The sequence below is a fragment of the Oncorhynchus kisutch genome, linkage group LG14 (assembly GCF_002021735.2).
Source record: "Oncorhynchus kisutch isolate 150728-3 linkage group LG14, Okis_V2, whole genome shotgun sequence".
In the NCBI taxonomy this organism is placed as follows: domain Eukaryota; kingdom Metazoa; phylum Chordata; class Actinopteri; order Salmoniformes; family Salmonidae; genus Oncorhynchus; species Oncorhynchus kisutch.
Genome location: NC_034187.2, coordinates 35089953 through 35114495, shown reverse-complemented (window position 1 = coordinate 35114495; position 24543 = coordinate 35089953). Strand labels below are relative to the sequence as shown.

The following is a 24543-nucleotide window of genomic DNA, read 5'->3' as shown; positions in this document are numbered from 1 at the left end:
TCTCTTATGAAAAATGTATCAACCCCTACAAAAAAATTATAATAATTACAATTCACATTATCATTTACCTTTCCTGTTGCTGCAGGATTATTTTCCTGCTGTAGCAAACCGGCTCAAATTAAGATCCCACATCTGTACTGCGCAAAATAACATTTACATTTTTGGAAAGAACTTCATACTCAGAACAAGTCAATGTAAGGGTCAAAGGCAAAGCATACTCAACATGCAGGGAAAACAACTGTATGAAGACCAGCATTTTCACATTAGCTGAGCAGCTTGTAACAGGAATGCCAGGAATGACAGAGAGAGTGAGATCATCAGTCTTTTTCGCCAACACAAGCCAGTCATGTTAATCACTAGCCAGTGATTTAGCCGTCATATCCCCACTGCACTGCAGACAAAGCAAACCCCCTCTGTCAGGACTGAGCAAGCCCTTTGTCATTACACTGTTTCAACCGCGAGACAAAACATACTTCAGAGACATACAAATTGTTTCAAATTTGTTCCATACTTTACTCATATACTTAATTTAGATGTAAAGGAGTTCATGACTTTATTCAGTATGTTCGATGAGAATGCAAATGGCCACATGCACATAAGTTTAATTTGAAGAGGGGCTACCAAAATGATTTGGTATGCATAAACGCATGACCAAGCACAATGTTTAAATAGAGGATATACAACAACAAAATAGTTCTCAAAGGGTGTCACCAATTTACAAAAAGGGGGGAACAAGTCAATTGAAATAAAGGACATTTATGATGGTATTATTCTACTTCCCCAAAACACTATCTGAATAAATATTTTTCTACGAATATATCAAACCATTGAAAACATAGATAATAGGAAATGTTTTATGCACTCAAGCATACAGGCGTTTCAGAACTGCCAAGTGACACACAAAGTGCAAATGAAATCAAAAAGATATGCTAGGGCAACAGATTATATTATATTCAATCACGAATGCCTTAATACCAAGAATGTAAAAGCAGCCTTTTCTTGTGTGCATTCACTTTTTTTTATTTCAGTACCTTTGAAGTTCTTGAGATATACATTCAAAAGTGCATTGACAACCTTTCCGATTTTGCAAGTCAAAGCGCTATTTAGAAAAATACAATACACAGTGAGATACAACCTAAGGCAATTTGTGAACACACACGCACACAGAGGGCAAATCAAGCAAACAAGTGTAGAACACATTTGTGGAAGTACTGGAACAAGACCAAACTCAAAGTCCACAACCAGCACATACACATTTTAGGAGTGAATACAAAAGTGAAATATTTGACAAAATGAACAAAATATGAACACAAATACAGAGTGGACTACGTGGTGGGGGTATTCTATGAGAAAATATATCGAAAACATCGAAGGCAGATAAGACTTGAGAAAGACCTCAAAATATAGGCTACATAAAATTACTAAAAACAAAGATCCTTTTGAAATATTGCCATTGCTTCTCAAGGAGCAATTGCATATACATTGAGAGTACAAAACATTAGGAACACCTGCCCTTTCCATGGCGTAGACTGACCAGGTGAATCCAGGTGAAAGCTATGATCCCTTATTGTTGTCACCTGTTAAATCCACTTCAGTCAGTGTAGATGAAGGGGAGGAGACAGGATAAAGAAGGATTTTTAAGCATAAAAGACAATTGAGACATGGATTGTGTATGTTTGTCACTCAGAGGGTGAATGGGCTAGACAAAATATTTAAGTGCCATTGAACGGGGTATGGTAATAGGTGCCAGGTGCACCGGTTTGAGTGTGTCAAGAACTGCAACGCTGCTGAGTTTTTCACACTCAACAGTTTCCTGTGTATATCAAAAATGGTCCACCACCCAAAGGACATCGAGCCAACATTGGAATCAACATGGGCCAGCATCCCAGTGGAACCCCTTCGACACCTTGTAGAGTCCATGCCCTGACAAACTGAGGCTGTTCTGAAGGGAAAAGGGTGTGCAATGCAATATTATGAAGGTGTTCCTAATGTTTTGTTTACTCTGTGTACGTAAAAAGGGAATACAGATATAAGAATGAGTATAAACATTTAAAAACACAACTTAGTCATCTATTTGTCATCTCCATACCAAGCTAGCTGTCACAGAGAGGCCAGAGTCAGACGGTGAAAACAAGCTGAGTCACTTCTTTTACAACCAGCACCTCTAGAACAGTCCTGGGGAGGGTATAGTGACAGTCATCTGCTGCAAGACAGGAAACACCTCAAGTCATCTGAGGTGTTACTGCAAGTCATCCCCCCTTCACATCATCAATCATTTTCTACAAAGCCTTTCTGATAATTCCTGGATGTCGAGCTATGGACAGAAGTTGCCCTTAGGCACAATGGTGAGGGGGGGGGGGGGGTACTAAACTGACCCAAGATCAGTCTCTAGGGGCAACTGCATTTTCCTCTTGATGTCAATAGCTACAGTAGGAGATGACTTTACAGGGCCTCCAGACTTTCCTTGTTCAACTAGTCCAGTGTACCTCTGGCAGAATAGAATGACATCTTTCCGAAAACATGCATGTAAATTAACTTAGCTGTTCTTAATAGAGGTCTTGCACAACATTTCCCAACATTGTTGTACTGAACGCAGCTCTGGATTGAGACAGGTGGAGTATGTTGTTACTGTACAGCGCATTGGGGAGCAAGAATCTGAGGGGAGACATGCTTTGTGCAATCCGCTGCTGACTGGATCAGTTGGGGATCTACAAAGCATTCATAATGACATGGCCTTCCGCTTTGGCCACTGATCCAGGAACAGCTTAAGAGCAACAGGGAAGAGTTCACTAAATGGTCAGTCTCTTGGGCTGCTCATCTGAAAACAGTTGATGAGAAATATGAAGCAGTCATCACAAATATGGCACGTATATTTGGCTGCAAATCCCAAAACAGTTGAGGGTCTACAGAGGAGACCAAACAAAATGGCCCCTTGACAGTCTATTTGGCTGCTGATGATCTGAGGACAGTTCTGGGGCAGCAAGCACACATCAAGAGGTATTCTAACTCTTCTGTTGTTGCTGACTCTGAATCCGCTCCAGCTTGTTCTTACAAATGTGGAAGTAGGTGGAGAGGCTCTTGTTCTCGTCCAACAGTTTGTTGTGCTCCTGAACCAGACGGGAAGTATTTTGCTGCTCCCTTTCATCCTGGTCCAGCTCAGAGATTAACTCCTTCCTACACATCCCCACGACAAAGGGAGAGAGAACATGTTTAGCATTTAGGTAGCCTGCATTCACTGTCACTCTACAACTAATTACTACATACAGTAAAATACTACAAAATTCTGTACGGGAAACAATGTTGTTAGATTTAATACTAATGAATGTATTCATGTTAAGAGTAACTGGTATCACAACAAATAGAAGTTAGTAAAACATCTTCAACAGTAATTAATTAGACATAACACCAGATTACGGTGCCATCTTCAGTACAGTTTGTACATATTGGACAAACATCTTCTGCATAGGGAATTCTGGGCTCATATGTGACTTACTTTCTCTGGGTGAGTAGGGCAATTTCAGTCTCCACTTTCAGGTACTCCTGGGCCATTCTGCAGTGCTGCTCAAACACAGCCATGGACTCGTTGGAGTTTGAGAATGGGGCCAGGGGCTAAACCCGACCCAGGAATACACACATCACCATCATGCACTTACAATTTACACACACATTCTTATAATGAACAGTACTTTACATTTTAAACAAATGTAATATTTCAAGTGGAGGACACATGAAATCCAAACAGGGCAGTGAGTAAGCTATGGAGATGTAAGAATGTAAATCATTGCTAGTTGGTTATCAGTATTAGGATTTAGTATCTGTCAGGACTGAGGATGAATGGAGAAAGAACAGTACCTGCAGCTGGTGATCTAGTGTCAGATAAGCCATGGGGATGGAGCTGTCCAAACCATTAATATCTGAGGACATAGAAAACATAATGGTGAGCATATACTTTATGTTGTATGGTACTGCCCCCTGGTGAACACTGTAGTGACAGTGTCAGATATTCAGTAGGTTCCATGCATATACAATCTTTGGTAAATTATTATTTTTTGCCTTATTATTATTCGACCATGCTGGTCATTTATGAACATTTGAACATCTTGGCCATGTTCTGTTATAATCTCCACCCGGCACAGCCAGAAGAGGACTGGCCACCCCACATAGCCTGGTTCCTCTCTAGGTTTCTTCCTAGGTTTTGGCCTTTCTAGGGAGTTTTTCCTAGCCACCGTGCTTCTACACCTGCATTGCTTGCTGTTTGGGGTTTTAGGCTGGGTTTCTGTACAGCACTTTGAGATATCAGCTGATGTACGAAGGGCTATATAAATAAATTTGATTTGATTTGATTTAAACTAGCTCTATTGTTTCAACCAATACTAAATAGGGCCCATACCTGTGGGACTGATAGGTGCTCTCAGCTCTGGCCCTGACTGGCCAGCACATTGCCCTTTGACCTCAGTGGGGGCAGGGCTCTGGGTACGCTCAGGCAGGCTCTCCATACTAGGCCCTCTGGATAGGGGCAGGCTGTGGCGTAATGTTCCCCCCTGAGAAAGAACATGAACAGCATGAACATGGATGGGGTGAGTTATTACTTTAGCTTTTGCGACAACTAAACTCAGCAAAAAAAGAAACGTCCCTTTTTCAGGACCCTGTCTTTTAAAGATAATTTGTAAAAATCCAAATAACTTCACAGATCTTCCTTGTAAAGGGTTTAAACACTGTTTCCCATGTTTGTTCAATGAACCATAAACAATTAATGAACATGCACCCGTGGAACGGTCGTTAAGACACTAACAGCTTTCAGACGGTAAGCAATCAAGGTCACAGTTATGAAAACTTAGGACACTAAAGAGGCCTTTCTACTGACTCTGAAAAACACAAAAAGAAAGATGCCCAGGGTCCCTGCTCATATGCGTGAACGTGCCTTAGGCATGCTGCAAGGAGGCATGAGGACTGCAGATGTGGCCAGGGCAATAAATTGCAATGTCCGTACTTTGAGACGTCTAAGACAATGCTACAGGGAGACAGGACGGACATCTGATCGTCCTCGCAGTGGCAGACTACGTGTAACAACAACGGCACAGGATCAGTACATCCAAACATCACACCTGCGGGACAGGTACAGGATGGCAACAACAACTGCCCGAGTTACACCAGGAATGCACAATCCCTCCATCAGTGCTCAGACTGTCCGCAATAGGCTGAGAGAGGCTGGACTGAGGGCTTGTAGGCCTGTTGTAAAGCAGGTCCTCACCAGACATCACCGGCAACAACGTCGCCCATGGGCACAAATCCACCGTCGCTGGACCAGACAGGACTGGCAAAAAGTGCTCTTCACTGACGAGTCACGGTTTGGTCTCACCAGGGGTGATGGTTGGCTTCGCGTTTATCGTCAAAAAAAAATTGCGTTACACCGAGGCCTGTACTCTGGAGTGGGATTGATTTGGAGGTGGAGGGTCCATCATGGTCTGGGGCGGTGTGTCACAGCATCATCGGACTGAGCTTGTTGTCATTGCAGGCAATCTCAACGCTGTGTGTTACAGGGAAGACATCCTCCTCCCTCATGTGATACCCTTCCTGCAGGCTCATCCTGACATGACCCTCCAGCATGACAATGCCACCAGCCATACTGCTCGTTCTGTGCGTGATTTCCTGCAAGACAGGAATGCCAGTGTTCTGCCATGGCCAGCGAAGAGCCCAGATCTCAATCCCATTGAGCACGTCTGGGACCTGTTGGATCGGAGGGTGAGGGCTAGGGCCAAATGTCCGGGAACTTGCGAGTGCCTTGGTGAAAGATTGGGGAAACATCTCACAGCAAGAACTGGCAAATCTGGTGCAGTCCATGAGGAGATGCACTGCAGTACTTAATGCAGCTGGTGGCCACACCAGATACTGACTGTTACTTTTGATTTTGACCCCCCTTTGTTCAGGGACACATTATTCCATTTCTGTTTGTCACATGTCTGTGGAACTTGTTCAGTTTATGTCTCAGTTGTTGAATCTTATGTTCATTCAAATATTTACACATGTTAAGTTTGCTGAAAATAAACGCAGTTGACAAATGCATCACCTTTAAAGGTTTGAACTGAAGTGGAAATTTTTCGTTTTTCAGGGTGTCATCTCTCTCTTGACAGTTTGTTCCATGCTCCATGTTGCCTTCGGATCTGTAGCTGTTGATAGTGTTGTCTGCATTGGAACCTACAGAAGAGAAGATGGCTTTTTAAAATGTTTTTCCAGAAACTTCTGTAATAACAGCAACTTCTGAACTTCATTAATATGCATTTCCAAAGTTTTGACTCAATTTTAATACAAGATATAGTTTTACTTGTCTCCAAATGTTTATAAAATCCATAAACTTTCAAAGCGTATCTAAATCTATGGAACTCACCTGTGCTTGTGGCTGATGAGGAGCCACTCCTGCTGTTGCTTGGACACTGGTGGGGGTACTGAAGAGGCTCATCAGACCCTGGGAAGTACTGCAGACACATGGGAGGAAGAGTGCAATGAACAATGCTTACAGGAAATGTATACTGAACAAAATATAAAAACTCAACATGGAACAATTTCTAAGATTTTACTGGGTTACAGTTCATATAAGGAAATCAGACAATTTTTATTAATTAATTTGGCCCTAATCTATGGGTTTAACTTGACTGGGAAAACAGATATGCATCTGTTGGTCACAGATACCTTTATAAAAAATAAATAAAGTAGGGGCGTGGATCAGAAAACCAGTCTATCTGGTGTGACCACCAGTTTCCTCATGCAGCGCGACACGTCTCCTTCGCATAGAGTTGTTCAGGCTGTTGATTGTGGCCTGTGGAATGTTGTCCCACTCCTCTTCAATGGCTGTGCGAAGATGCTGGATATTGACGGGAACTGGAATACGCTGTCATAGACGTCGATCCAGAGCATCCCAAAAATGCTCAATTGGCGACATGTCTGGTGAGTATGCAGGCCATGGAAGAACTGGGACATTTTCATCTTTCAGGAATTGTGTACAGATCCTAGCGACATGGGGCCGTGCATTATCATGCTGAAACAAGAGGTGATGGCGGCGGATGAATGGCACAACAATGGGCCTCAGGATCTCGTCATGGTATCTCTGTGCATTCAAATTGCCATCGATAAAATGACATTGTGTTCATTATCCATAGCTTATGCCGGTCCCAGACAATCCCGCAGGTGAATAAGCTGGATGTGGAGATCCTGGGCTGGCATGGTTACACTTGGTCTGCGGTTGTGAGGCCAGTTGGATTTACTGCCAAATTACTCAAAACAACGTTGGAGGCGGCTTATTGTAGAGAAATGAACGTTCAATTCTCTGACAAAAGCTCTGGTGTACATTCCTGCAGTTAGCATGCCAATCGCACACTCCCTCAAAACTTGAGACATCTGTGGGATTGTGTTGTGTGACAAAATTGCATATTTTAGAGGCCTTTTATCGTCCCCAGCACAAGGTGCACATGTTTAATGATCATGCTGTTTAATCAGCTTCTTTATATGCCACACCTGTCAGGTGGATGGATTGGCAAAGGTGAACTGCTCACCAACAGGGATGTAAACAAATGTGTGCACAAAATTTAAGAGAAAGAACCTTTTGGTACATATGGAATATTTCTGGGATCTTTTATTTCAGCTCATAAAATATGGGACCAACTCCTTCAATGTTGCATTTACAATTGAAGTCGGAAGTTTACATACACCATAGCCAAATACATTTAAACTCAGTTTCACAATTCATGACATTTAATCCTAGTAAAAATTCCCTGTCTTAGGTCAGTTAGGATCACCAGTTTATTTTAAGAATGTGAAATGTCAGATTAATAGTAGAGAATGATTTATTCATATTTGATTTCTTTCACATTCCCAGTGGGTCAGAAGTTTACATACACTAAATTAGTATTTGGTAGCATTGCCTTTAAATTGTTTAACTTGGGTCAACGTTTCGGGTAGCCTTCCACAGGCATCCCACAATAACTGGGGTGAATTTTGGCCCATTCCTCCTGACAGAGCTGGTGTAAATGAGTCAGTTTTGTAGGCCTCCTTGCTCGCACACACTTTTTCAGTTCTGCCCCCAAATTTTCTATGGGATTGAAGTCAGGGCTTTGTGATGGCCAATGCAATCCCTTGACTTTGTTGCCCTTAAGCCATTTTGCCACAACTTTGGAAGTATACTTGGGGTCATTGTCCATTTGGAAGACCCATTTGCAACCAAGCTTTAACTTCCTGACTGATGTCTTGAGATGTTGCTTCAATATATCCATATAATTTTCCTCCCACATGATCCCATCTATTTTGTGAAGTGCACCAGTCCCTCCTGCAGCAAAGCACCCACACAACATGATGCTGCCATCCCCGCGCTTCGCGGTTGGGACGGTATTTTTCGGGTTGCAAGCCTCTCCCTTTTTCCTCCAAACATAACGATGGTCATTATGGCCAAACATTTCTATTTTTGTTTCATCAGACCAGAGGACATTTCTCCAAAAAGTACAATATTTGTCTCCATGTGCAGTTGCAAACTGTAGTCTGTCTTTTTTATGGCGGTTTGGACCAGTGGCTTCTTCCTTGTTGAGCGACCTTTCAGGTTATGTCGATATAGAACTCGTTTTTACTGTGGATATAGATACTTTTGTACCTGTTTCCTCCAGCATCTTCACAATGTCCTTTGCTGTTGTTCTGGTATTGATTTGCACTTTTCACACCAAAGTAGGTTCATCTCTAGGAGATCTACTTCCTGAGCGATATGACGGCTGCGTGGTCCCATGGTGTTTATATTTGCATACTATTGTTTGTACAGATGAACGTGGTACCTTCAGGTGTTTGGTAATTGCTCCCAAGGATGAACCAGACTTGTGGAGGTCTACAATTATTTTCTGAGGTCTTGGCTGATTTGATGTCAAGCAAAGAGGCACTGAGTTTGAAGGTAGGCCTTGAAATACATCCACAGGTACACCTCCAATTGACTCAAATGATGTAAATTAGCCTATCAGAAGCTTCTAAAGCCATGACATAATTTTCTTGGATTCTCCAAGCTGTTTAAAGGCACAGTCAACTTAGTGTATGCAAACTTCTAACCCACTGGAATTGTGATACAGTGAATTAAGTGAAATAATCTGTCTGTAAACAATTGTTGGAAAAATTACTTATGTCATGCACAAAGTAAGTGTCCTAACCGACTTGCCAAAACTATAGTTTGTTAACAAGAAATTTGTGGAGTGGTTGAAAAACTAGTTTTAATGACTCCAACCTAAGTGTATGTAAACTTCTGACTTCAACTGTATATTTTTGTTCAATGTAGATATAAAATCAAACACTCAAACTGTGGAACAAAGACACCATTTCTTAATAACTAGGGGCCCGATTCAGACTTCGGTCAGAAATGTATGCGCCTTTTCAACGATCCCTTTAAATACAGTGCATCTTTCATTCGAATTTTCTCGACAGACTCAATATAATATATAGGGAGAACGGGTTCAGAACTTTCTAAAATCATGTTAAACACTATTATTGCACACATTGCAACTTATTATGTGACTTGTCAGTCTTGTCAGAATGTCAGTCTTGCTATAACAAAGGGGTTGAATACTTATTGGCTCAATATGTTTCAGCTTTTCATTTGTAACTAATTGGTAAACATTTCGAAAAACATAATTGTGTGTAGGCCAGTGTTAAAAAAATCTCTATTTAATCCATTTAAATTCAGGCTGTAACACAAAATGTGGAAAGTCAAGGGGTGTGAATACTGTCTGAAGGCACTGTATATGATACAAATTGTTTTTTTTTACTGAGAAAAGCCAGGGCATATAATTAAAACATTCTAGAGTGCATAAATCTACTTGGTAGGTTAGGCGCTAAATAAGCCTATAGTTTGGGTCTCCAAATTTCATCCCCTCAAATTACGAGGACATACAATAACAATTGTGAATAAAGGCACAGCTATTTACAGCCTACTTCACTGTGGAGAAGGGTCCGAAATATATGTCTTGTTGAAATTATTTTCAGTTTGCTTCCATATGACTGGTTTTACATTCGTCTCCAGCAATCCCAAGGAAAAATATTTTTAAACAATTGCCATTTGTAGGCCTAATTATAATCGCTTTCTCCAAAAGGATAAATAATTAACCAAGCTCTTATCAATTTATACATTTCAGTGCATGTAGAATGGTGTTATTTCTATTGGAAATAGAAATGCCACACCTACATTTCTATGACCTCCACCCCAAACAAATAGTTGGCTGTGTTTCCTCATACTTAAGTTCAAGGTCAGAATACTCAGAGAAAAGGGAATAAAGTTCAATTTCCGCATGTAACTTGGGTCTGAATTCCCCTCTAAGAGCGAAGTCTTGAAATTGCAGGTATTACTAACATATATGGGTTATTATTAGAGTTGTGAGTGTGAAGTTCTGAGAACATGGGTCTGTGGGGTTTTCCAGTACTGTACCTTCATGAGGCTTGCCATGGTGTTTCTGACCTCCTCCATGGAGGGCCTCTGGGCAGGGTCTTTGTCCCAGCAGTGTGTCATCAGGCCCTCAATGGGCTCCGGGAGGTCCTTTATCAGGGGTGGGCGAGTACCTGAGAACACATACAGGATACTAACGTGTCAGTGGGTAATGTCAGTCTAAAGTGGCTTCCTCTACTCACCTTCTTTCTGTCATTTAACAAATAGGTGAGTTTTTCTTCAAACTTACACAATCGTTCAAAAGTTTGGGGTCACTTAGAAATGTCCTTGTTTTCCATTAAAATATACATAAAATGAGTGTCAAAATGAATAGTAAATATAGTGAAGATGTTGACAAGGTTATAAATAATGATTTTTAATTGAAATAATAATTGTGTCCTTCAAACTTTTCTTTCGTCAAAGAATCCTCCATTTGCAGAAATTACAGCCTTGCAGACCTTTTGCATTCTCGTTGTCAATTTGTTGAGGAAATCTGAAAAGATTTCACCCCATGCTTCCTGAAGCACCTCTCACAAGTTGGATTGGCTTGATGGGCACTTCTTACGTACCATACAGTCAAACTCAATAGGGTTGAGATCCGGTGACTGTGCTGGCCACTCGATTATAGACAGAATACCAGCTGACTGCTTCTTCCCTAAATAGTTCTTGCATAGTTTGGAGCTGTGCTTTGGGTCATTGTTCTGTTGTAGGAGGAAATTAGCTCCAATTAAGCGCCGTCCACAGGGTATGGCATGGCGTTGTACGGTGTTGCATCAAACCCACAAATGCTGATGCTCCAGATACTCAACTAGTCTAAAGAAAGACAGTTTTGTTGCTTCTTTAATCAGAACAGTTTTCAGCTGTGCTAACATAATTGCAAAAGGGTTTTCTAATGATCAATTAGCCTTTTAAAATGATACACTTGGATTAGCTAACACAATGTGCAATTGGAACACAGGAGTGATGGTTGCTGATAATAAACTCTGTACACCTATGTACAGTGCCTTGCGAAAGTATTCGGCCGCCTTGAACTTTGCGACCTTTTGCCACATTTCAGGCTTCAAACATAAAGATATAAAACTGTATTTTTTTGTGAAGAATCAACAACAAATGGGACACAATCATGAAGTGGAATGACATTTATTGGATATTTCAAACTTTTTTAACAAATCAAAAACTGAAAAATTGGGTGTGCAAAATTATTCAGCCCCTTTACTTTCAATATTTCAAACTTTTTTAACGAATCAAAAACTGAAAAATTGGGCGTGCAAAATTATTCAGCCCCTTTACTTTCTCTTTACTTCTCTCCAGAAGTTCAGTGAGGATCTCTGAATGATCCAATGTTGACCTAAATGACTAATGATGATAAATACAATCCACCTGTGTGTAATCAAGTCTCCGTATAAATGCACCTGCACTGTGATAGTCTCAGAGGTCCGTTAAAAGCGCAGAGAGCATCATGAAGAACAAGGAACACATCAGGCAGGTCCGAGATACTGTTGTGAAGAAGTTTAAAGCCGGATTTGGATACAAAAAGATTTCCCAAGCTTTAAACATCCCAAGGAGCACTGTGCAAGCGATAATATTGAAATGGAAGGAGTATCAGACCACTGCAAATCTACCAAGACCTGGCCGTCCCTCTAAACTTTCAGCTCATACAAGGAGAAGACTGATCAGAGATGCAGCCAAGAGGCCCATGATCACTCTGGATGAACTGCAGAGATCTACAGCTGAGGTGGGAGACTCTGTCCATAGGACAACAATCAGTCGTATATTGCACAAATCTAGCCTTTATGGAAGAATGGCAAGAAGAAAGCCATTTCTTAAAGATATCCATAAAAAGTGTTGTTTAAAGTTTGCCACAAGCCACCTGGGAGACACACCAAACATGTGGAAGAAGGTGCTCTGGTCAGATGAAACCAAAATTGAACTTTTTGGCAACAATGCAAAACGTTATGTTTGGCGTAAAAGCAACACAGCCCATCACCCTGAACACACCATCCCCACTGTCAAACATGGTGATGGCACCATCATGGTTTGGGCCTGCTTTTCTTCAGCAGGGACAGGGAAGGTGGTTAAAATTGATGGGAAGATGGATGGAGCCAAATACAGGACCATTCTGGAAGAAAACCTGATGGAGTCTGCAAAAGACCTGAGACTGGGACGGAGATTTGTCTTCCAACAAGACAATGATCCAAAACATAAAGCAAAATCTACAATGGAATGGTTCAAAAATAAACATATCCAGGTGTTAGAATGGCCAAGTCAAAGTCCAGACCTGAATCCAATCGAGAATCTGTGGAAAGAACTGAAAACTGCTGTTCACAAATGCTCTCCATCCAACCTCACTGAGCTCGAGCTGTTTTGCAAGGAGGAATGGGAAAAAATGTCAGTCTCTCTATGTGCAAAACTGATAGAGACATACCCCAAGCGACTTACAGCTGTAATCGCAGTAAAAGGTGGCGCTACAAAGTATTAACTTAAGGGGGCTGAATAATTTTGCACGCCCCATTTTTTCAGTTTTTGATTTGTTAAAAACGTTTGAAATATCCAATAAATGTCGTTCCACTTCAAGATTGTGTCCTACTTGTTGTTGATTCTTCACAAAAAAATACAGTTTTATATCTTTATGTTTGAAGCCTGAAATGTGGCAAAAGGTCGCAAAGTTCAAGGGGGCCGAATACTTTCGCAAGGCACTGTAGATATTCCATTAAAAATAATCAGCCATTTCCAGCTATAATAGTCATTTACAACATTAACAATGTCTACACTGTATTTCTGATCAATTTTATGTTATTTTAATGGACAACAAATTTGTGACCCCAAACTTTTGAACGGTAGTGTATATTCCACCTCCCTACACAGAGTACCAGTCAAAAGTTTGGACATACCTACTCATTCAAGGTTTTTTTTATTTCATAAAAACTATGAAATAACACATATAGAATCATGTAGGAACCAAAGAAGTTCCCTTTTTTAAAGTTATTTACATTTTCCGGATTCACTGACCTTCATGTCTGAAAGTAATGATGGACTGTCGTTTCTATTTGCTTATTTGAGCTGTTCTTGCCATAATATGGACTTGGTCTTGGTCTTTTACTATTTGGTAAAAGACTATGGTATTTTACCAAATAGGGCTATCTTCTGTATACCACCCCTATCTTGTCACAACACAACTGATTGGCTCAAACGCCTTAAGAAGGAAAGAAATTCCACACCTGTTAATTGAAATGCATTCCAGGTGACTACCTCATGAAGCTGGTTGAGAGAATGCCAAGAGTGTGCAAAGCTGTCATCAAGGCAAAGGGTGGCTACTTTAATAAATCTCAAATATAAAATATATTTTGATTTAACACTATTTTTGGTTACTACATGATTCCATATGTGTTATTTCATAGTTTTGATGTCTTCACTATTATTTTACAATGTAGAAAATTGTAAACAATAAAGAACAACCCTTGAATGAGTAGGTGTGTCCAAACTTTTGACTGGTGCTGTACATTTTTCTCTTTATTCCTCTGTGCGTGTGTATGTATGTAACTAAGAGTCTATGGCTCTGTGACCTCTCACCTCTGTGCACGGCCCACATGATGCAGAAGGCCGATCCTCCGATCTCGTCAAAGGGCTTCCTGCGAGTGATCACCTCCCACAGGATGATACCCCAGCTGAACACATCACACTTTTCACTGTAGTTACTGCCTGGACAACAGAGTCACAGAGAGAGATATAGGTGAGTGAAGGAATACAGGTTAGACTGAGACCCTATTGTTTGTTCTATTGGTGACACAGAGAGAATTGGTGCTCAGACCATTTTAGTCTTTTGCTTTTGAATGAAAGGAGGAAAGCGCCTTGCTATAGGATACATGCCTTCAAACACTTCTGGTGCCATCCAGGCTGCGCTTCCTTTGTTGTTGGTCATGTGTGTCTGAATGTCACAGGCTGTCCCAAAGTCACAGATCTTCAACACTGTGCCCCCCTGTACAAGTAGCAGACTGAAACAAATTTCTAGGGTTTAGGTTCAGAGAGTGCAACAACTTCATTAAATATGTAAGTACTGTAAACAGACTTGTGTTCATGAAATTCTGGTAACTTTCCCACAATTCCCCCATTTCACAGAAATCCTGGTTGGAGGATTCCCAAAGTTCCTGCTTATTCCCCCGTACTTCCAGGAATATTCAGGAAAACGGGGAAATTTGGGAAAGTTTCCAGAATTTTGCAATCCTAAAACAGACAGTTTAGGAACAGTACACACAAAAGGGTCATACTTGGGTGGTTTGAGGTCTCTGTGAATGAGGGCCTTGGGTTTCATGCCATGGAGATAGGAGACCCCCTGAGCACACTGCAGACACCAGCTCATAGCATGGGATGCACTGTACTGGGGCAGGGGCTCAGCTCCATGCAGAACTGGGAATGGACAGACACAACACAGTCAAAAAAATATGTATGTATTCTGTCTTATTTATGACACTTTTTAGGGGCCAATTATGGTCTTCAATAAAGGGCAAAAAGAAAAACAAGTTCCCCACCTTCTCTCCCTTCCACTTGCCTCCTCCATTTTTGTAGTACTGCTTTTATCAGTTGGTTGTAATTTTGGACAGAGTAAACATTTCCATATATGTTTGTTAGCTGCACATGTGGCATAACTACACCGTATATTTGAATTTAACCACATTATTTATTGGAATATTTGTTCTGTCTTTTCTGGAGGATAAAACTGAAATTGCAACCAGCTTTGTATGGCTTGTTTTGGAAAGGGTGATATTTTCAAAAAGGGTCCATTTTCATTGAACTGAAAGTGAGAGGTTGTAATCTGGATAAATGGAAAATGCAATTTTTGAACAAGGGATGAGCCATTCTTACTAATCTACTGGAGATCCAGTTTGGGTTTAAGTATAACTTTTGTAATACTGATCATTTTAGTGAGAGGTTTAATGCTTTAATATTTAATCATTTTAGCCCCCACCGAACTCATATTCATTATATATATATGCACGTTTAATTTTGTCTGGCTTGCCATTCCAAACACAGTGCAATAATTTTTGTTAAATGTAAAAGACAAATCGTTTGGCATAGGCAGGGCCAATAGAAAATAGGCCGTGGTGAAAAGTACTCAAGTAAAAGTACTTGAAAGTATTACTTAAGTTGTTTTTTGAGGAATCTGTGCTTTACTTTACTATTTATATTTTTGACAACTTTTACTTCACTACATTCCTAAAGAAAATAATGTACAGGTAATTGATGCAGGTACCGGTTTGGGTTTTTACTTTACTTTCTATACCGGTATTTGAATGTTTGGTTTGTTAAATGTGATATGCCATGTGTAATGTCCATTTTTATAGTTTACTTCTCATCTCTCTCCACTCTCTCTCCATCCATGCCACTTTCCACACAGACCAAGCCACGCCCCCTGTCACTCAAGGAGCGCATTTGATGTTCCTCAACCACGAGACACTTTCGTTCAGTCTGCATTGACCGGTCAATGCAGCACATAAAACAATGTTGACAACAATGCTGTTTTCACTTTTCTTCTTAATATAAATCCACTATCGTTCTATAATGACACCATTAGTTTGTGTTTCTTACATCAGCAAACAGCTAGTTTGTCTTTTCTTAGCAAGTTGCTCTAAATCTTGTGAGATGCTAATTGTTAGCCGCTAATGCTAATAGCTAGCTAATAAAGAGCAAACGTAGCTAGCTAATAGAGAATGATTACCAGCGATGGTGTGTACCTAAATCAGCATGTTGTTTGTGCAACAGTATATTCTATATCAAAGAGGAATATGCAAAGCAATATTATATTTTACCAACATGAAGTAGCTAAGAGAAAACATGCAATGTAGCAAAAACTTTTAAGGTCCCCTAGGAAACACTTATCAACAATTTAGTTCCTACCCTGTCGCAATAACTCCTCCCTGGCATTTTAATTTGTTGTCATCTCAAACAACACGTTATTCAAAGTGCCCACTATTATATTCTAACTATAGAATTAGAATAGCCATATTTCCATGATTCCAACAGTTTTGCTCTAATTGGCAAGTCAAATCGCAATTGCAACATTTGGTTAAAAATAAGACCTATATGATTTGCCCATATCATGCAGTGTGGAAATTCTCTCAATTGAACAGTGGTGTAAAGTACTTGAGTAAAAATACTTTCAAGTACTACTTAAGTCGTTTTTTTTGTATCTATACTATTTTTTACTTCACTACATTCCTAAAGAAAATACTGTACTTTTTACACCCAAAAGTACTTGTTACATTTTGAATGCTGAGCAGGGCAGGAAAATGGTCCAATTCATGCAGAGAACATCTCTGGTCATGTACTGCCTCTGATCTGGAGGACTCACTAAACACAAATGCTTCGTTTGTAAATTATGTCTGAGTGTTGGAGTGTGCCCCTGGCTATCCGTAAATAAAAAATGGTGCCATCTGGTTTGCTTAATATAAGGAATTTGAAATTATTTATAGTTTTACTTTTGATACTTAAGTAGATTTTAGCAAATACATTTACCTTTGATACTTAAGTATATTTAAAACCAAATACTTTTAGACAAATAGTATTTTACTGGGTGACTTTCACTTTTACTTGAGTAATTTCCTATTAACGTATCTTTACTTTTACTCAAGTATGACAATTGGGCACTTTTTCCACCACTGTAAATAGGTAAACTGGGATATGACTAAAGAATTTAATAATTTTTCCACAAATAGGTATTGACCATTCCATGGTAGCAAGATCTTATCTATTTTTGCTAACTTTCTGTTAAAACGTGTTGCAGCCCCTTTATTTCTTTAGGGATATGAATACTGATTGTGTCCACATCCCCATCAGACCATTTTATTGGTAAACTACACGGTAATGTAAAAGTTGATTTAAAAAAAAATCCAATATGTAATATGGTACACTTATCCTAGTTCGAGGTCAGAAAAATGATCTAGATCCTCTGAGGTTGTGGAGGGATCCAGATTGCAGATTTAAGAGGACGTTTGAGTCGTCAGCATACAATGACACCCCTATGTATTATTGTTGGATCTGATTTTAATAGCTAACATTTCGATGGCCATAATAAATAGATATGCCGTCAGTGGAGAGTTAAAGAGTAATTTCTTACCATTGTATAAAGAGCCACCTTCAGCGTATTCCATAACAAGACAGACCTGTGTGTGAATGTTTCAATCATTGTGATCAAAAGGGGAAAACACTTACACTAGGCATACTGTATGGGATTGCAAATCTGGTGTCAAATTAATGCAGACAAACAAGTGTAGACCTAATAAATGAATAATAACTACTAATAATAACAACTAATAAAGGAATAATGACACTACAGTATATCGTTGAACACCAGGCAAATCATACTAAGAAGGCAACATTTCCTGAATGTACTTACTGGATTATGACATGAACCATAGAGCTTGACAATATTTGGGTGATTTACTCTGGAAAGCTGGCGGAGCTGGATGAAGAAGAGACATGGATAAGTGAAATGGATCTCACCATCTAAACACGCACGCACATTTCCTTTCCATTGTAATTGGATATCATTTGACTGCTGCTACCTAATATAAAACGTGTCAATAAATGTTAGTGGTATTTTTTTTAAAGGACGGACATTATTGTGATAACAAGACAAACGCATTTCAACAATACACTATTACCAAAACCAGGCTTACACACACAGAAAAAAAAAGTGATTTTCAGGCAAGGATGTTCCTGTACCTCTACTACAAAAGCTTTCCTCTCAGATTCACTCTCTATGGTCTTGATGGCCACATCTTTGCCTTTCCATTTGGCCTTGAAGACAACTCCAAATGTTCCTCTGCCAACAACCTGGAGAAACAAATGTCACACATCCATAAAACACTGCAACTCTAGTCTAGTAGCATGTTTTCAAGGAAGACCTTGCATTTTCATTTCTGTCCCTTCTGTGAGTCTTGGACAGACAGGCTCCCCTCTAGGCTATAATTTGACATGTTTCAGAGTGGTGGTCTGTCTCGTTCTTTTCTGTATAGTCTACAAATCATTCTTGATACTGTAGCTGGTGTTTTGAAATAGGTATCTTGGCTCCATAGTTGAAATGGTCATTCAGAAGTTACATGGATGAACACAAAACTAAACTTCTCTACTATTCAAACTATTCAACTAGGCTAGCTAGTGTGATTTCTCTCACCCCTGCCTGTCTTCATTTTCTCACTCATTGAAGGCTGATGGTTTGGTATGTATAGCTATCATACGACACTTACCTCTTCAACTTCTATATCCTCATATTCTATCTCTTCAAATGGATACCCAGGAGGTGTCTCAAGCATCTTGACGGCTTTAGACTCCTTACAATAAGCTAGAAAACAACAACATATTGTATTAGCGTACTGTATGTCGTTAAAACCTAGTTATTTCATGTCACAACCCCTCCGTAATCGTTTCCATTCGCTGTTGAAACATACATCAGAACAGGAAGTATGAGTTGGTTGTCCGTTCCTAGACCAAGCCGCTGTTTCGAACACTCAGGACGAAGAGTTACATTTTATTAAAAGCGATAAACTATGAACAGCTGTTTATCAGCATTATGTCTGAGTAAGTTTGTTACAACCGAAGTGGAAAACCCAATGGAGTGAATAGCAAATTAGTACGAGTTTTATAGGTTTAATGTCAGAGAAGAGTCCAAACAAATGCCGTTTGTTCCATGGTTTGCGCAGTGAATGTTCCCAGCCTTGGGGTGCATTCAAGAACAGTAAACTCTTACATATTACCAACAGTCGGTGCGGGACTCTCAAAATACATCCCAGGCTCAACCCCAGATTGAAAAGAGGAGCACCTCCAACAAAGATCTGATAGATATAGCAGATTATTATTGTAGTGCGTGAGCGTATTTATTGGGTTGTCAACCTTTGCTGATCTTAAACAAAGCTCACTTTTATTGTTGCATCTGCCTTCCTGGGCGATAGAGGGCGACATACACGAGAGCGCCTCTGTATATACCTGCCTGTTTTTTTTTAATGGTTAGCGATGTGTCAAAGTACGTGTCATACCGCTGAGAAGTGACCAAGAATAAGCAAGACCTAGCAATAAATAACGACGTGACCTCGGCGATTTCGATTCAAAATAAAAGTTCCGGGAAATGACGATATGAAATTATACAAATGGTCGGAATTCGTAAAATTGTATTACGAAATGTTAGCAGACTTCGAATTGATCACAAAAGGTCAATAGTTAATGGCTTTAAAAGAACACATAATAGCATTAAAATGAATGATTACTAGATAGTTATTATGGTAACATAATAACTAACTAGGGGGTGAGCCAATTGGAAGCTGGGGAGGATTAGGTGACCATGATGTTATGAGGGCCAGACAAAAAGTATGTATAATGCAACTGTTAATATTAATAGCAATAACAATTTTAATATAGAAAGAATTATATATATATTACTAGTAATTATATTATATTTATAAATTAAATCACATTGTTAATTAACACATTTGTATTGCACAATGTTACGCACACTCTTCATATTGGACATAGTGCATTCGGAAAGTATTCAGACCCCTTCCCTTTTTCCAAATTTTGTTGCGTTACAGCCTTATTCTAACAATTGATTTCTTTTTTTTTCTCATCAATCTACACACAATACCCCATAATGACAAAGCAAAAACAGGTTTTTAGATATTTTTGCAAATGTATTAAAAATAAAACACAGAAATACCTTATTTACATAAGTATTCAGACCCTTTGCTATGAGACTCGAAATTGAGCTCAGGTGCAACCTGTTTCCATTGATCATCCTTACAACTCCATTGGAGTCCACCTGTGGTAAATTCAATTGATTGGACATGATTAGGAAAGGCACACACCTGTCTATATAAGGTCCATCTGCCCCAATTCAGATTATAGAATTTTCATAGTCATGGCACGTTTTGTGTAAGAGCTATTGAAGATTGAAAGCAAAAAAACAAAACAATTCAAGATATTTTAACAACAAAAAATAGCAGTGGATTTGTCTCCATGCTCCCCTGATTCAGGGTATATAATTTTCATAGTCATGGTACGCTTGTGCAAGCGCTATTGAAGATTGAAAGGACAAGAAAAAATATATATACAGAATTTGACACAAAAAGCTGTGAGTTTTTGATCATCCTCCCCCAATTCAGAATATATACTTTTCATAGTCATGGCACACTTTGTGTAAGAGCTATTAAAAATTGAAAGCAAGCGCAAAAAAATAATATATATTTATATATATGACATTTCACACATAAAAGCTGTGGAATTTTGTCCATCCTCCCCGAATTCAGATTGTATAATTTGAAAATTGAAAATTGAAATCCCCCCAAAACAAAAATGATTCCAATAAACTAAAGCCATGGATTTCTGTCCATCCTCCCCTGATTCAGAAAACATAATTTTCATAGTCATGGAATGCTTTATGTAAGAGCTATTAAAAATGTAATCAAAACAAAAAAAATATTACGACATTTCACACAAAAATAAGCCATGGACTTGAAGATTGAGCTACTAAAGATTGAAAGCAAAACAAATACATTATACAGTCAAATAACTAAAAGCTGTGGATTTTTGCTACGTTGAAAATCTCTTCACAGCTATTTTTCAATCTGTATAGCACAGCTGTAAAAATGTTGGTCCTAAAATTAAACTAGTATACATTCTTAATTTTCTTTAACCAATTTTGGTCTTTAATGCAGGGCCGACGGACAAGTTCCTTACTTTCTCCCCCTCCCCCTTGCCTCTTCCATAATGCTGCAATTCGTTGGTTGTAATTTTGTATAGAGCAGACATTTACATATATTAGCTACATGTGTGACATAACTCCAACACTCCTTTTTATAATATAATTTACAAAGACTATACCATTATAAAACATTTTTTGGATCAACTATTATATTTGAGTTTAACCATAATATTTGTTGTAATATTTGTTCTGTCTTTTCTGGTGGATTAAACTGAAATTGCAACCAAATTTCTCTGGCTTGTTTAAAAAATTGCAATATTTTGGAGACTATTTCATTTTCAAATAACCGAAAGTTAGAGGTTGTAATCTGATTAAAGGGAAAAAGGCCATTCTTGAACATGGGATGAGCCATTCTTACTAATCTGCTATAGAACCAATTCGGATTTAAGTATAGCTTTTCTTGACGGAAGCCTTTAGTGAGAGGTCTAATGCTTTAATATTTAATAATATCTGTCCTCTTGCCATTCCAAATAAAATGGAATATTTTTTGCTCATATCATTTAAAAAACAAGTCGTTAGGTGTAGGCAGGGATTTAAGCAAAACAAGAGGTTAGAAAAGATCTAGATCTTCTATGGAGGCTATGGAGGGATCCAAATGGTGGATTTAGAAGAAACTGGAATCATCAACGTACAATGACACCTTTGTTTTTAAGCCCTGGATTTCCAATCCCTTGATATTAATAGCAAACATTTCGATGGCCTTTATAATAAATATACATGCCGATAGTTGACAACCTTGTTTTACTCCTCTTGACAGTTTAATACTTTCTGAGAAGTAGACATAATTTAATATTTTACACCTTGGGTTACTATACATAACTTTAACCCATTGTATAAGAGATTCTCTAATACTGACATATTTCAGGCATTTATATATACATTCCAGACACACTTTATCAAAGTCAGCTTTGAATACCAGGCCTGGTTTCCCAGATTGGTCATAGTGTTCTATTGTTTCCAGTACTTGTCTTATATTATCTCCAATGTATCGTCCATGTAAAAAACCTGTCTGATTACGATTATAAATATCCAACAATACCTTTTTAATTCTGTGCGCTATGCATTTTTCTTGAATTTTTGTGTCACAACACTGAAGTGCAAGGGACCTCCGTTTTTTTAAATAAATGGACTGGATCTTTATATTTAGCACCTGGGTTTTGTTTCAGTAATAGTAAAATCAGACCTTCTTGTGTATCTGATAATCTACCATTTTTATAGGAGTGGTTAAAACATGCTACAGTAATAATGGTCCTCTGAGTACATCAAAAAAGGATTGATATACCTCAACTGGTATGCCATCCAGCCCTGGAGTTTTCCTGGAAAATTCAGGCCCCTTTACTTTTTTCTCATTTTGCTACGTTACAGCCTTATTCAAAAATGTATTACAATGTCTTTTTCCTCATCAATCTACACACAATACCCTATAATGACAAAGCAAAAACAGGTTTTTAGACATTTTTGCTTGTTAAAAAACTTAAATATCACATTTAAATAAGTATTCAGACCCTTTACTCAGTACTTTGTTGAAGTATCTTTGGCAGTGATTACAGAGTGGGGGAGTTTCTCCCATTCTTCTCTGCAGATCCTTTCAAGCTCAGTCAGGTTGGATGGGGAGCGCCGCCGCACAGCTATTTTCAGGTCTCTCCAGAGATGTTTGATCGGCTCTGGCTCTGGCTCTGGCTCGGCCACTCGAGGACATGAAGAGGCCTGTCCCGAAGCCACTTATGCGTTGTCTTGGCTGTGCGCTTAGGGTTGTTATCCTGTTGGAAGGTGAACCGTCGCCCTAGTCTGAGGTCCTGTGTGCTCTGGAGCAGGTTTTCATCAAGGATCTCTCTGTACTTTGCTTCGTTCATCTTTCCCTCAATCCTGACTAGTCTCCCAGTCCCTGCCGCTGAAAAACATCCCCACAGCATGATGCTGCCAACACCATGCTTCACCTTAGGGATGGTGCCAGGTTTCCTCCAGACGTGAGTAACTCTTGGAATTCAGGCCAAAGAGTTGAAACTTGGTTTCATCAGATCAGAGAATCTTTTTTCTTATGGTCTTTGAGTCGTTTAGGTGTCTTTTTTTGCAAACTCCAAGCGGGCTGTCATGTGCATTTTACTGAGGAGTGGCTTCCATCTGGTCACTCTACCATAAAGGCCTGATTGGTAGAGTGCTGCAAAGATGGTTGTCCTTCTGGAAGGTTCTCCCATCTCCACAGAGGAACTCTAGAGCTCTGTCATAGTGACCATCAGGTACTTGGTCATCTCCCTGACCAAGGCCCTTCTCTCCAATTGCTCTGTTTGGCCGGATGGCCAGCTGGAGTCTTGGTGGTTCCAAACGTATTCCATGTAAGAATGGAGGCCACTGCGTTCTTGGGGACCTTCAATGCTGCGTTAATGTTTTGGTACCCTTCCCTAGATCTGTTTCTCGACACAATCCTGTCTCGGAGCTCTACGGACAATTGCTTTGACCTCATCGCTTGGTATATAGACCTTATATATACAGCCTTTCCAAATCATGTTCATTCAATATAATTTACCACAGGTGGACTCCAATCAATTTATAGAAACATCTCAAGGATGATCAATGGAAACAGGATGCACCTGAGCTCAATTTCAACATCTCCAATCCAAAATTAAATCTAGAATCGGTTTCCTATTTCGCAACAAAGCCTCCTTCACTCATGACACCAAATATACCCTCGTAAAACTGTCTATGCTACCGATCCTTGACTTCGGCGATGTCATTTACAAAATAACGCCCAACACCCTACTCAGCAAACTGGATGTAGTCTACCACAGTGCCATCTGTTTTATCACCAAAGCCCCATATACTACCCACCACTGCGACCTACCTGTATGCTCTCGTTGGCTGGCCCTCACTACATATCCGTCGCCAAACCTACTGGCTCCAGGTAATCTATAAGTCTTTGCTAGGTAAAGCCCCGCCTTATCTCAGCTCACTGGTCACCATAGCAACACCCACCCATAGCACGAGCTCTAGCAGGTATATTTCACTGGTCATCCCCAAAGCCAAAACTTACTTTGGCCGCCTTTCCTTCCAGTTCTCTGCTGCCAATGACAGGAATGAATTGCAAAAATCTCTGAAGCTGGAGTCTTATATCTCCCTCTCTAACTTTAAGCATCAGCTGTCAAAGCACCTTACTGATCACTGTACCTGTACACAGCCAACTTGTTCTCAACTGGCCTACCTGGTTAAATAAAGGTTAAATTAAGGTAAAATAAAAAAATTGAGTCTCATAGCAAAGAGTCTGAGTACTTATTTCTGTTTTATATTTTGAAATAAATTTGCAAACATTTCTAAAAAGCGGTTTTCGCTTTGTCGTTATATGGTATTGTCTGTAGATGGCTGA

General features: G+C 39.5%; 1 protein-coding gene across 2 annotated transcripts; it reads right to left on the bottom strand.

Moving 5' to 3' along the window:
- Nucleotides 1–489: 489 nt before the first annotated feature.
- LOC109903913 (mitogen-activated protein kinase kinase kinase 7) lies at nt 490–19149 on the bottom strand. 2 transcript variants are annotated; one of them, XM_020500924.2, is made up of 15 exons: nt 18883–19149; nt 18682–18776; nt 18158–18268; nt 17829–17894; nt 17550–17595; nt 14704–14842; nt 14306–14430; nt 14009–14137; nt 10442–10572; nt 6386–6473; nt 6068–6195; nt 4391–4541; nt 3853–3914; nt 3494–3609; nt 490–3174 (listed from the first exon to the last, which is right to left on the bottom strand). In XM_020500924.2, exons 2-15 carry the CDS (start codon nt 18745–18747, stop codon nt 3003–3005), a joined length of 1530 nt encoding a protein of 509 aa, XP_020356513.1. In that variant the 5' UTR covers nt 18748–18776; nt 18883–19149; the 3' UTR covers nt 490–3002. The 2 variants fall into 2 exon arrangements, with proteins under 2 accessions (XP_020356513.1, XP_020356514.1); XM_020500925.2 differs by lacking the exon at nt 18883–19149 and having other exon boundaries at nt 18682–18874.
- Between the last annotated feature and the right edge of the window lie 5394 nt (nt 19150–24543).

Excerpts from the sequence above, each read along its gene's own strand:
- LOC109903913 (XM_020500924.2), bottom strand. The coding sequence starts at position 18,747 with ATGCTTGAGACACCTCCTGGGTATCCATTTGAAGAGATAGAATATGAG. Across the intron at positions 14,431-14,703 it reads AGAGACCTCAAACCACCCAA|TCTGCTACTTGTACAGGGGG; the intron begins GTATGACCCTTT and ends AATTTGTTTCAG. Across the intron at positions 3,610-3,852 it reads CACTAGATCACCAGCTGCAG|CCCCTGGCCCCATTCTCAAA; the intron begins GTACTGTTCTTT and ends GGTCGGGTTTAG.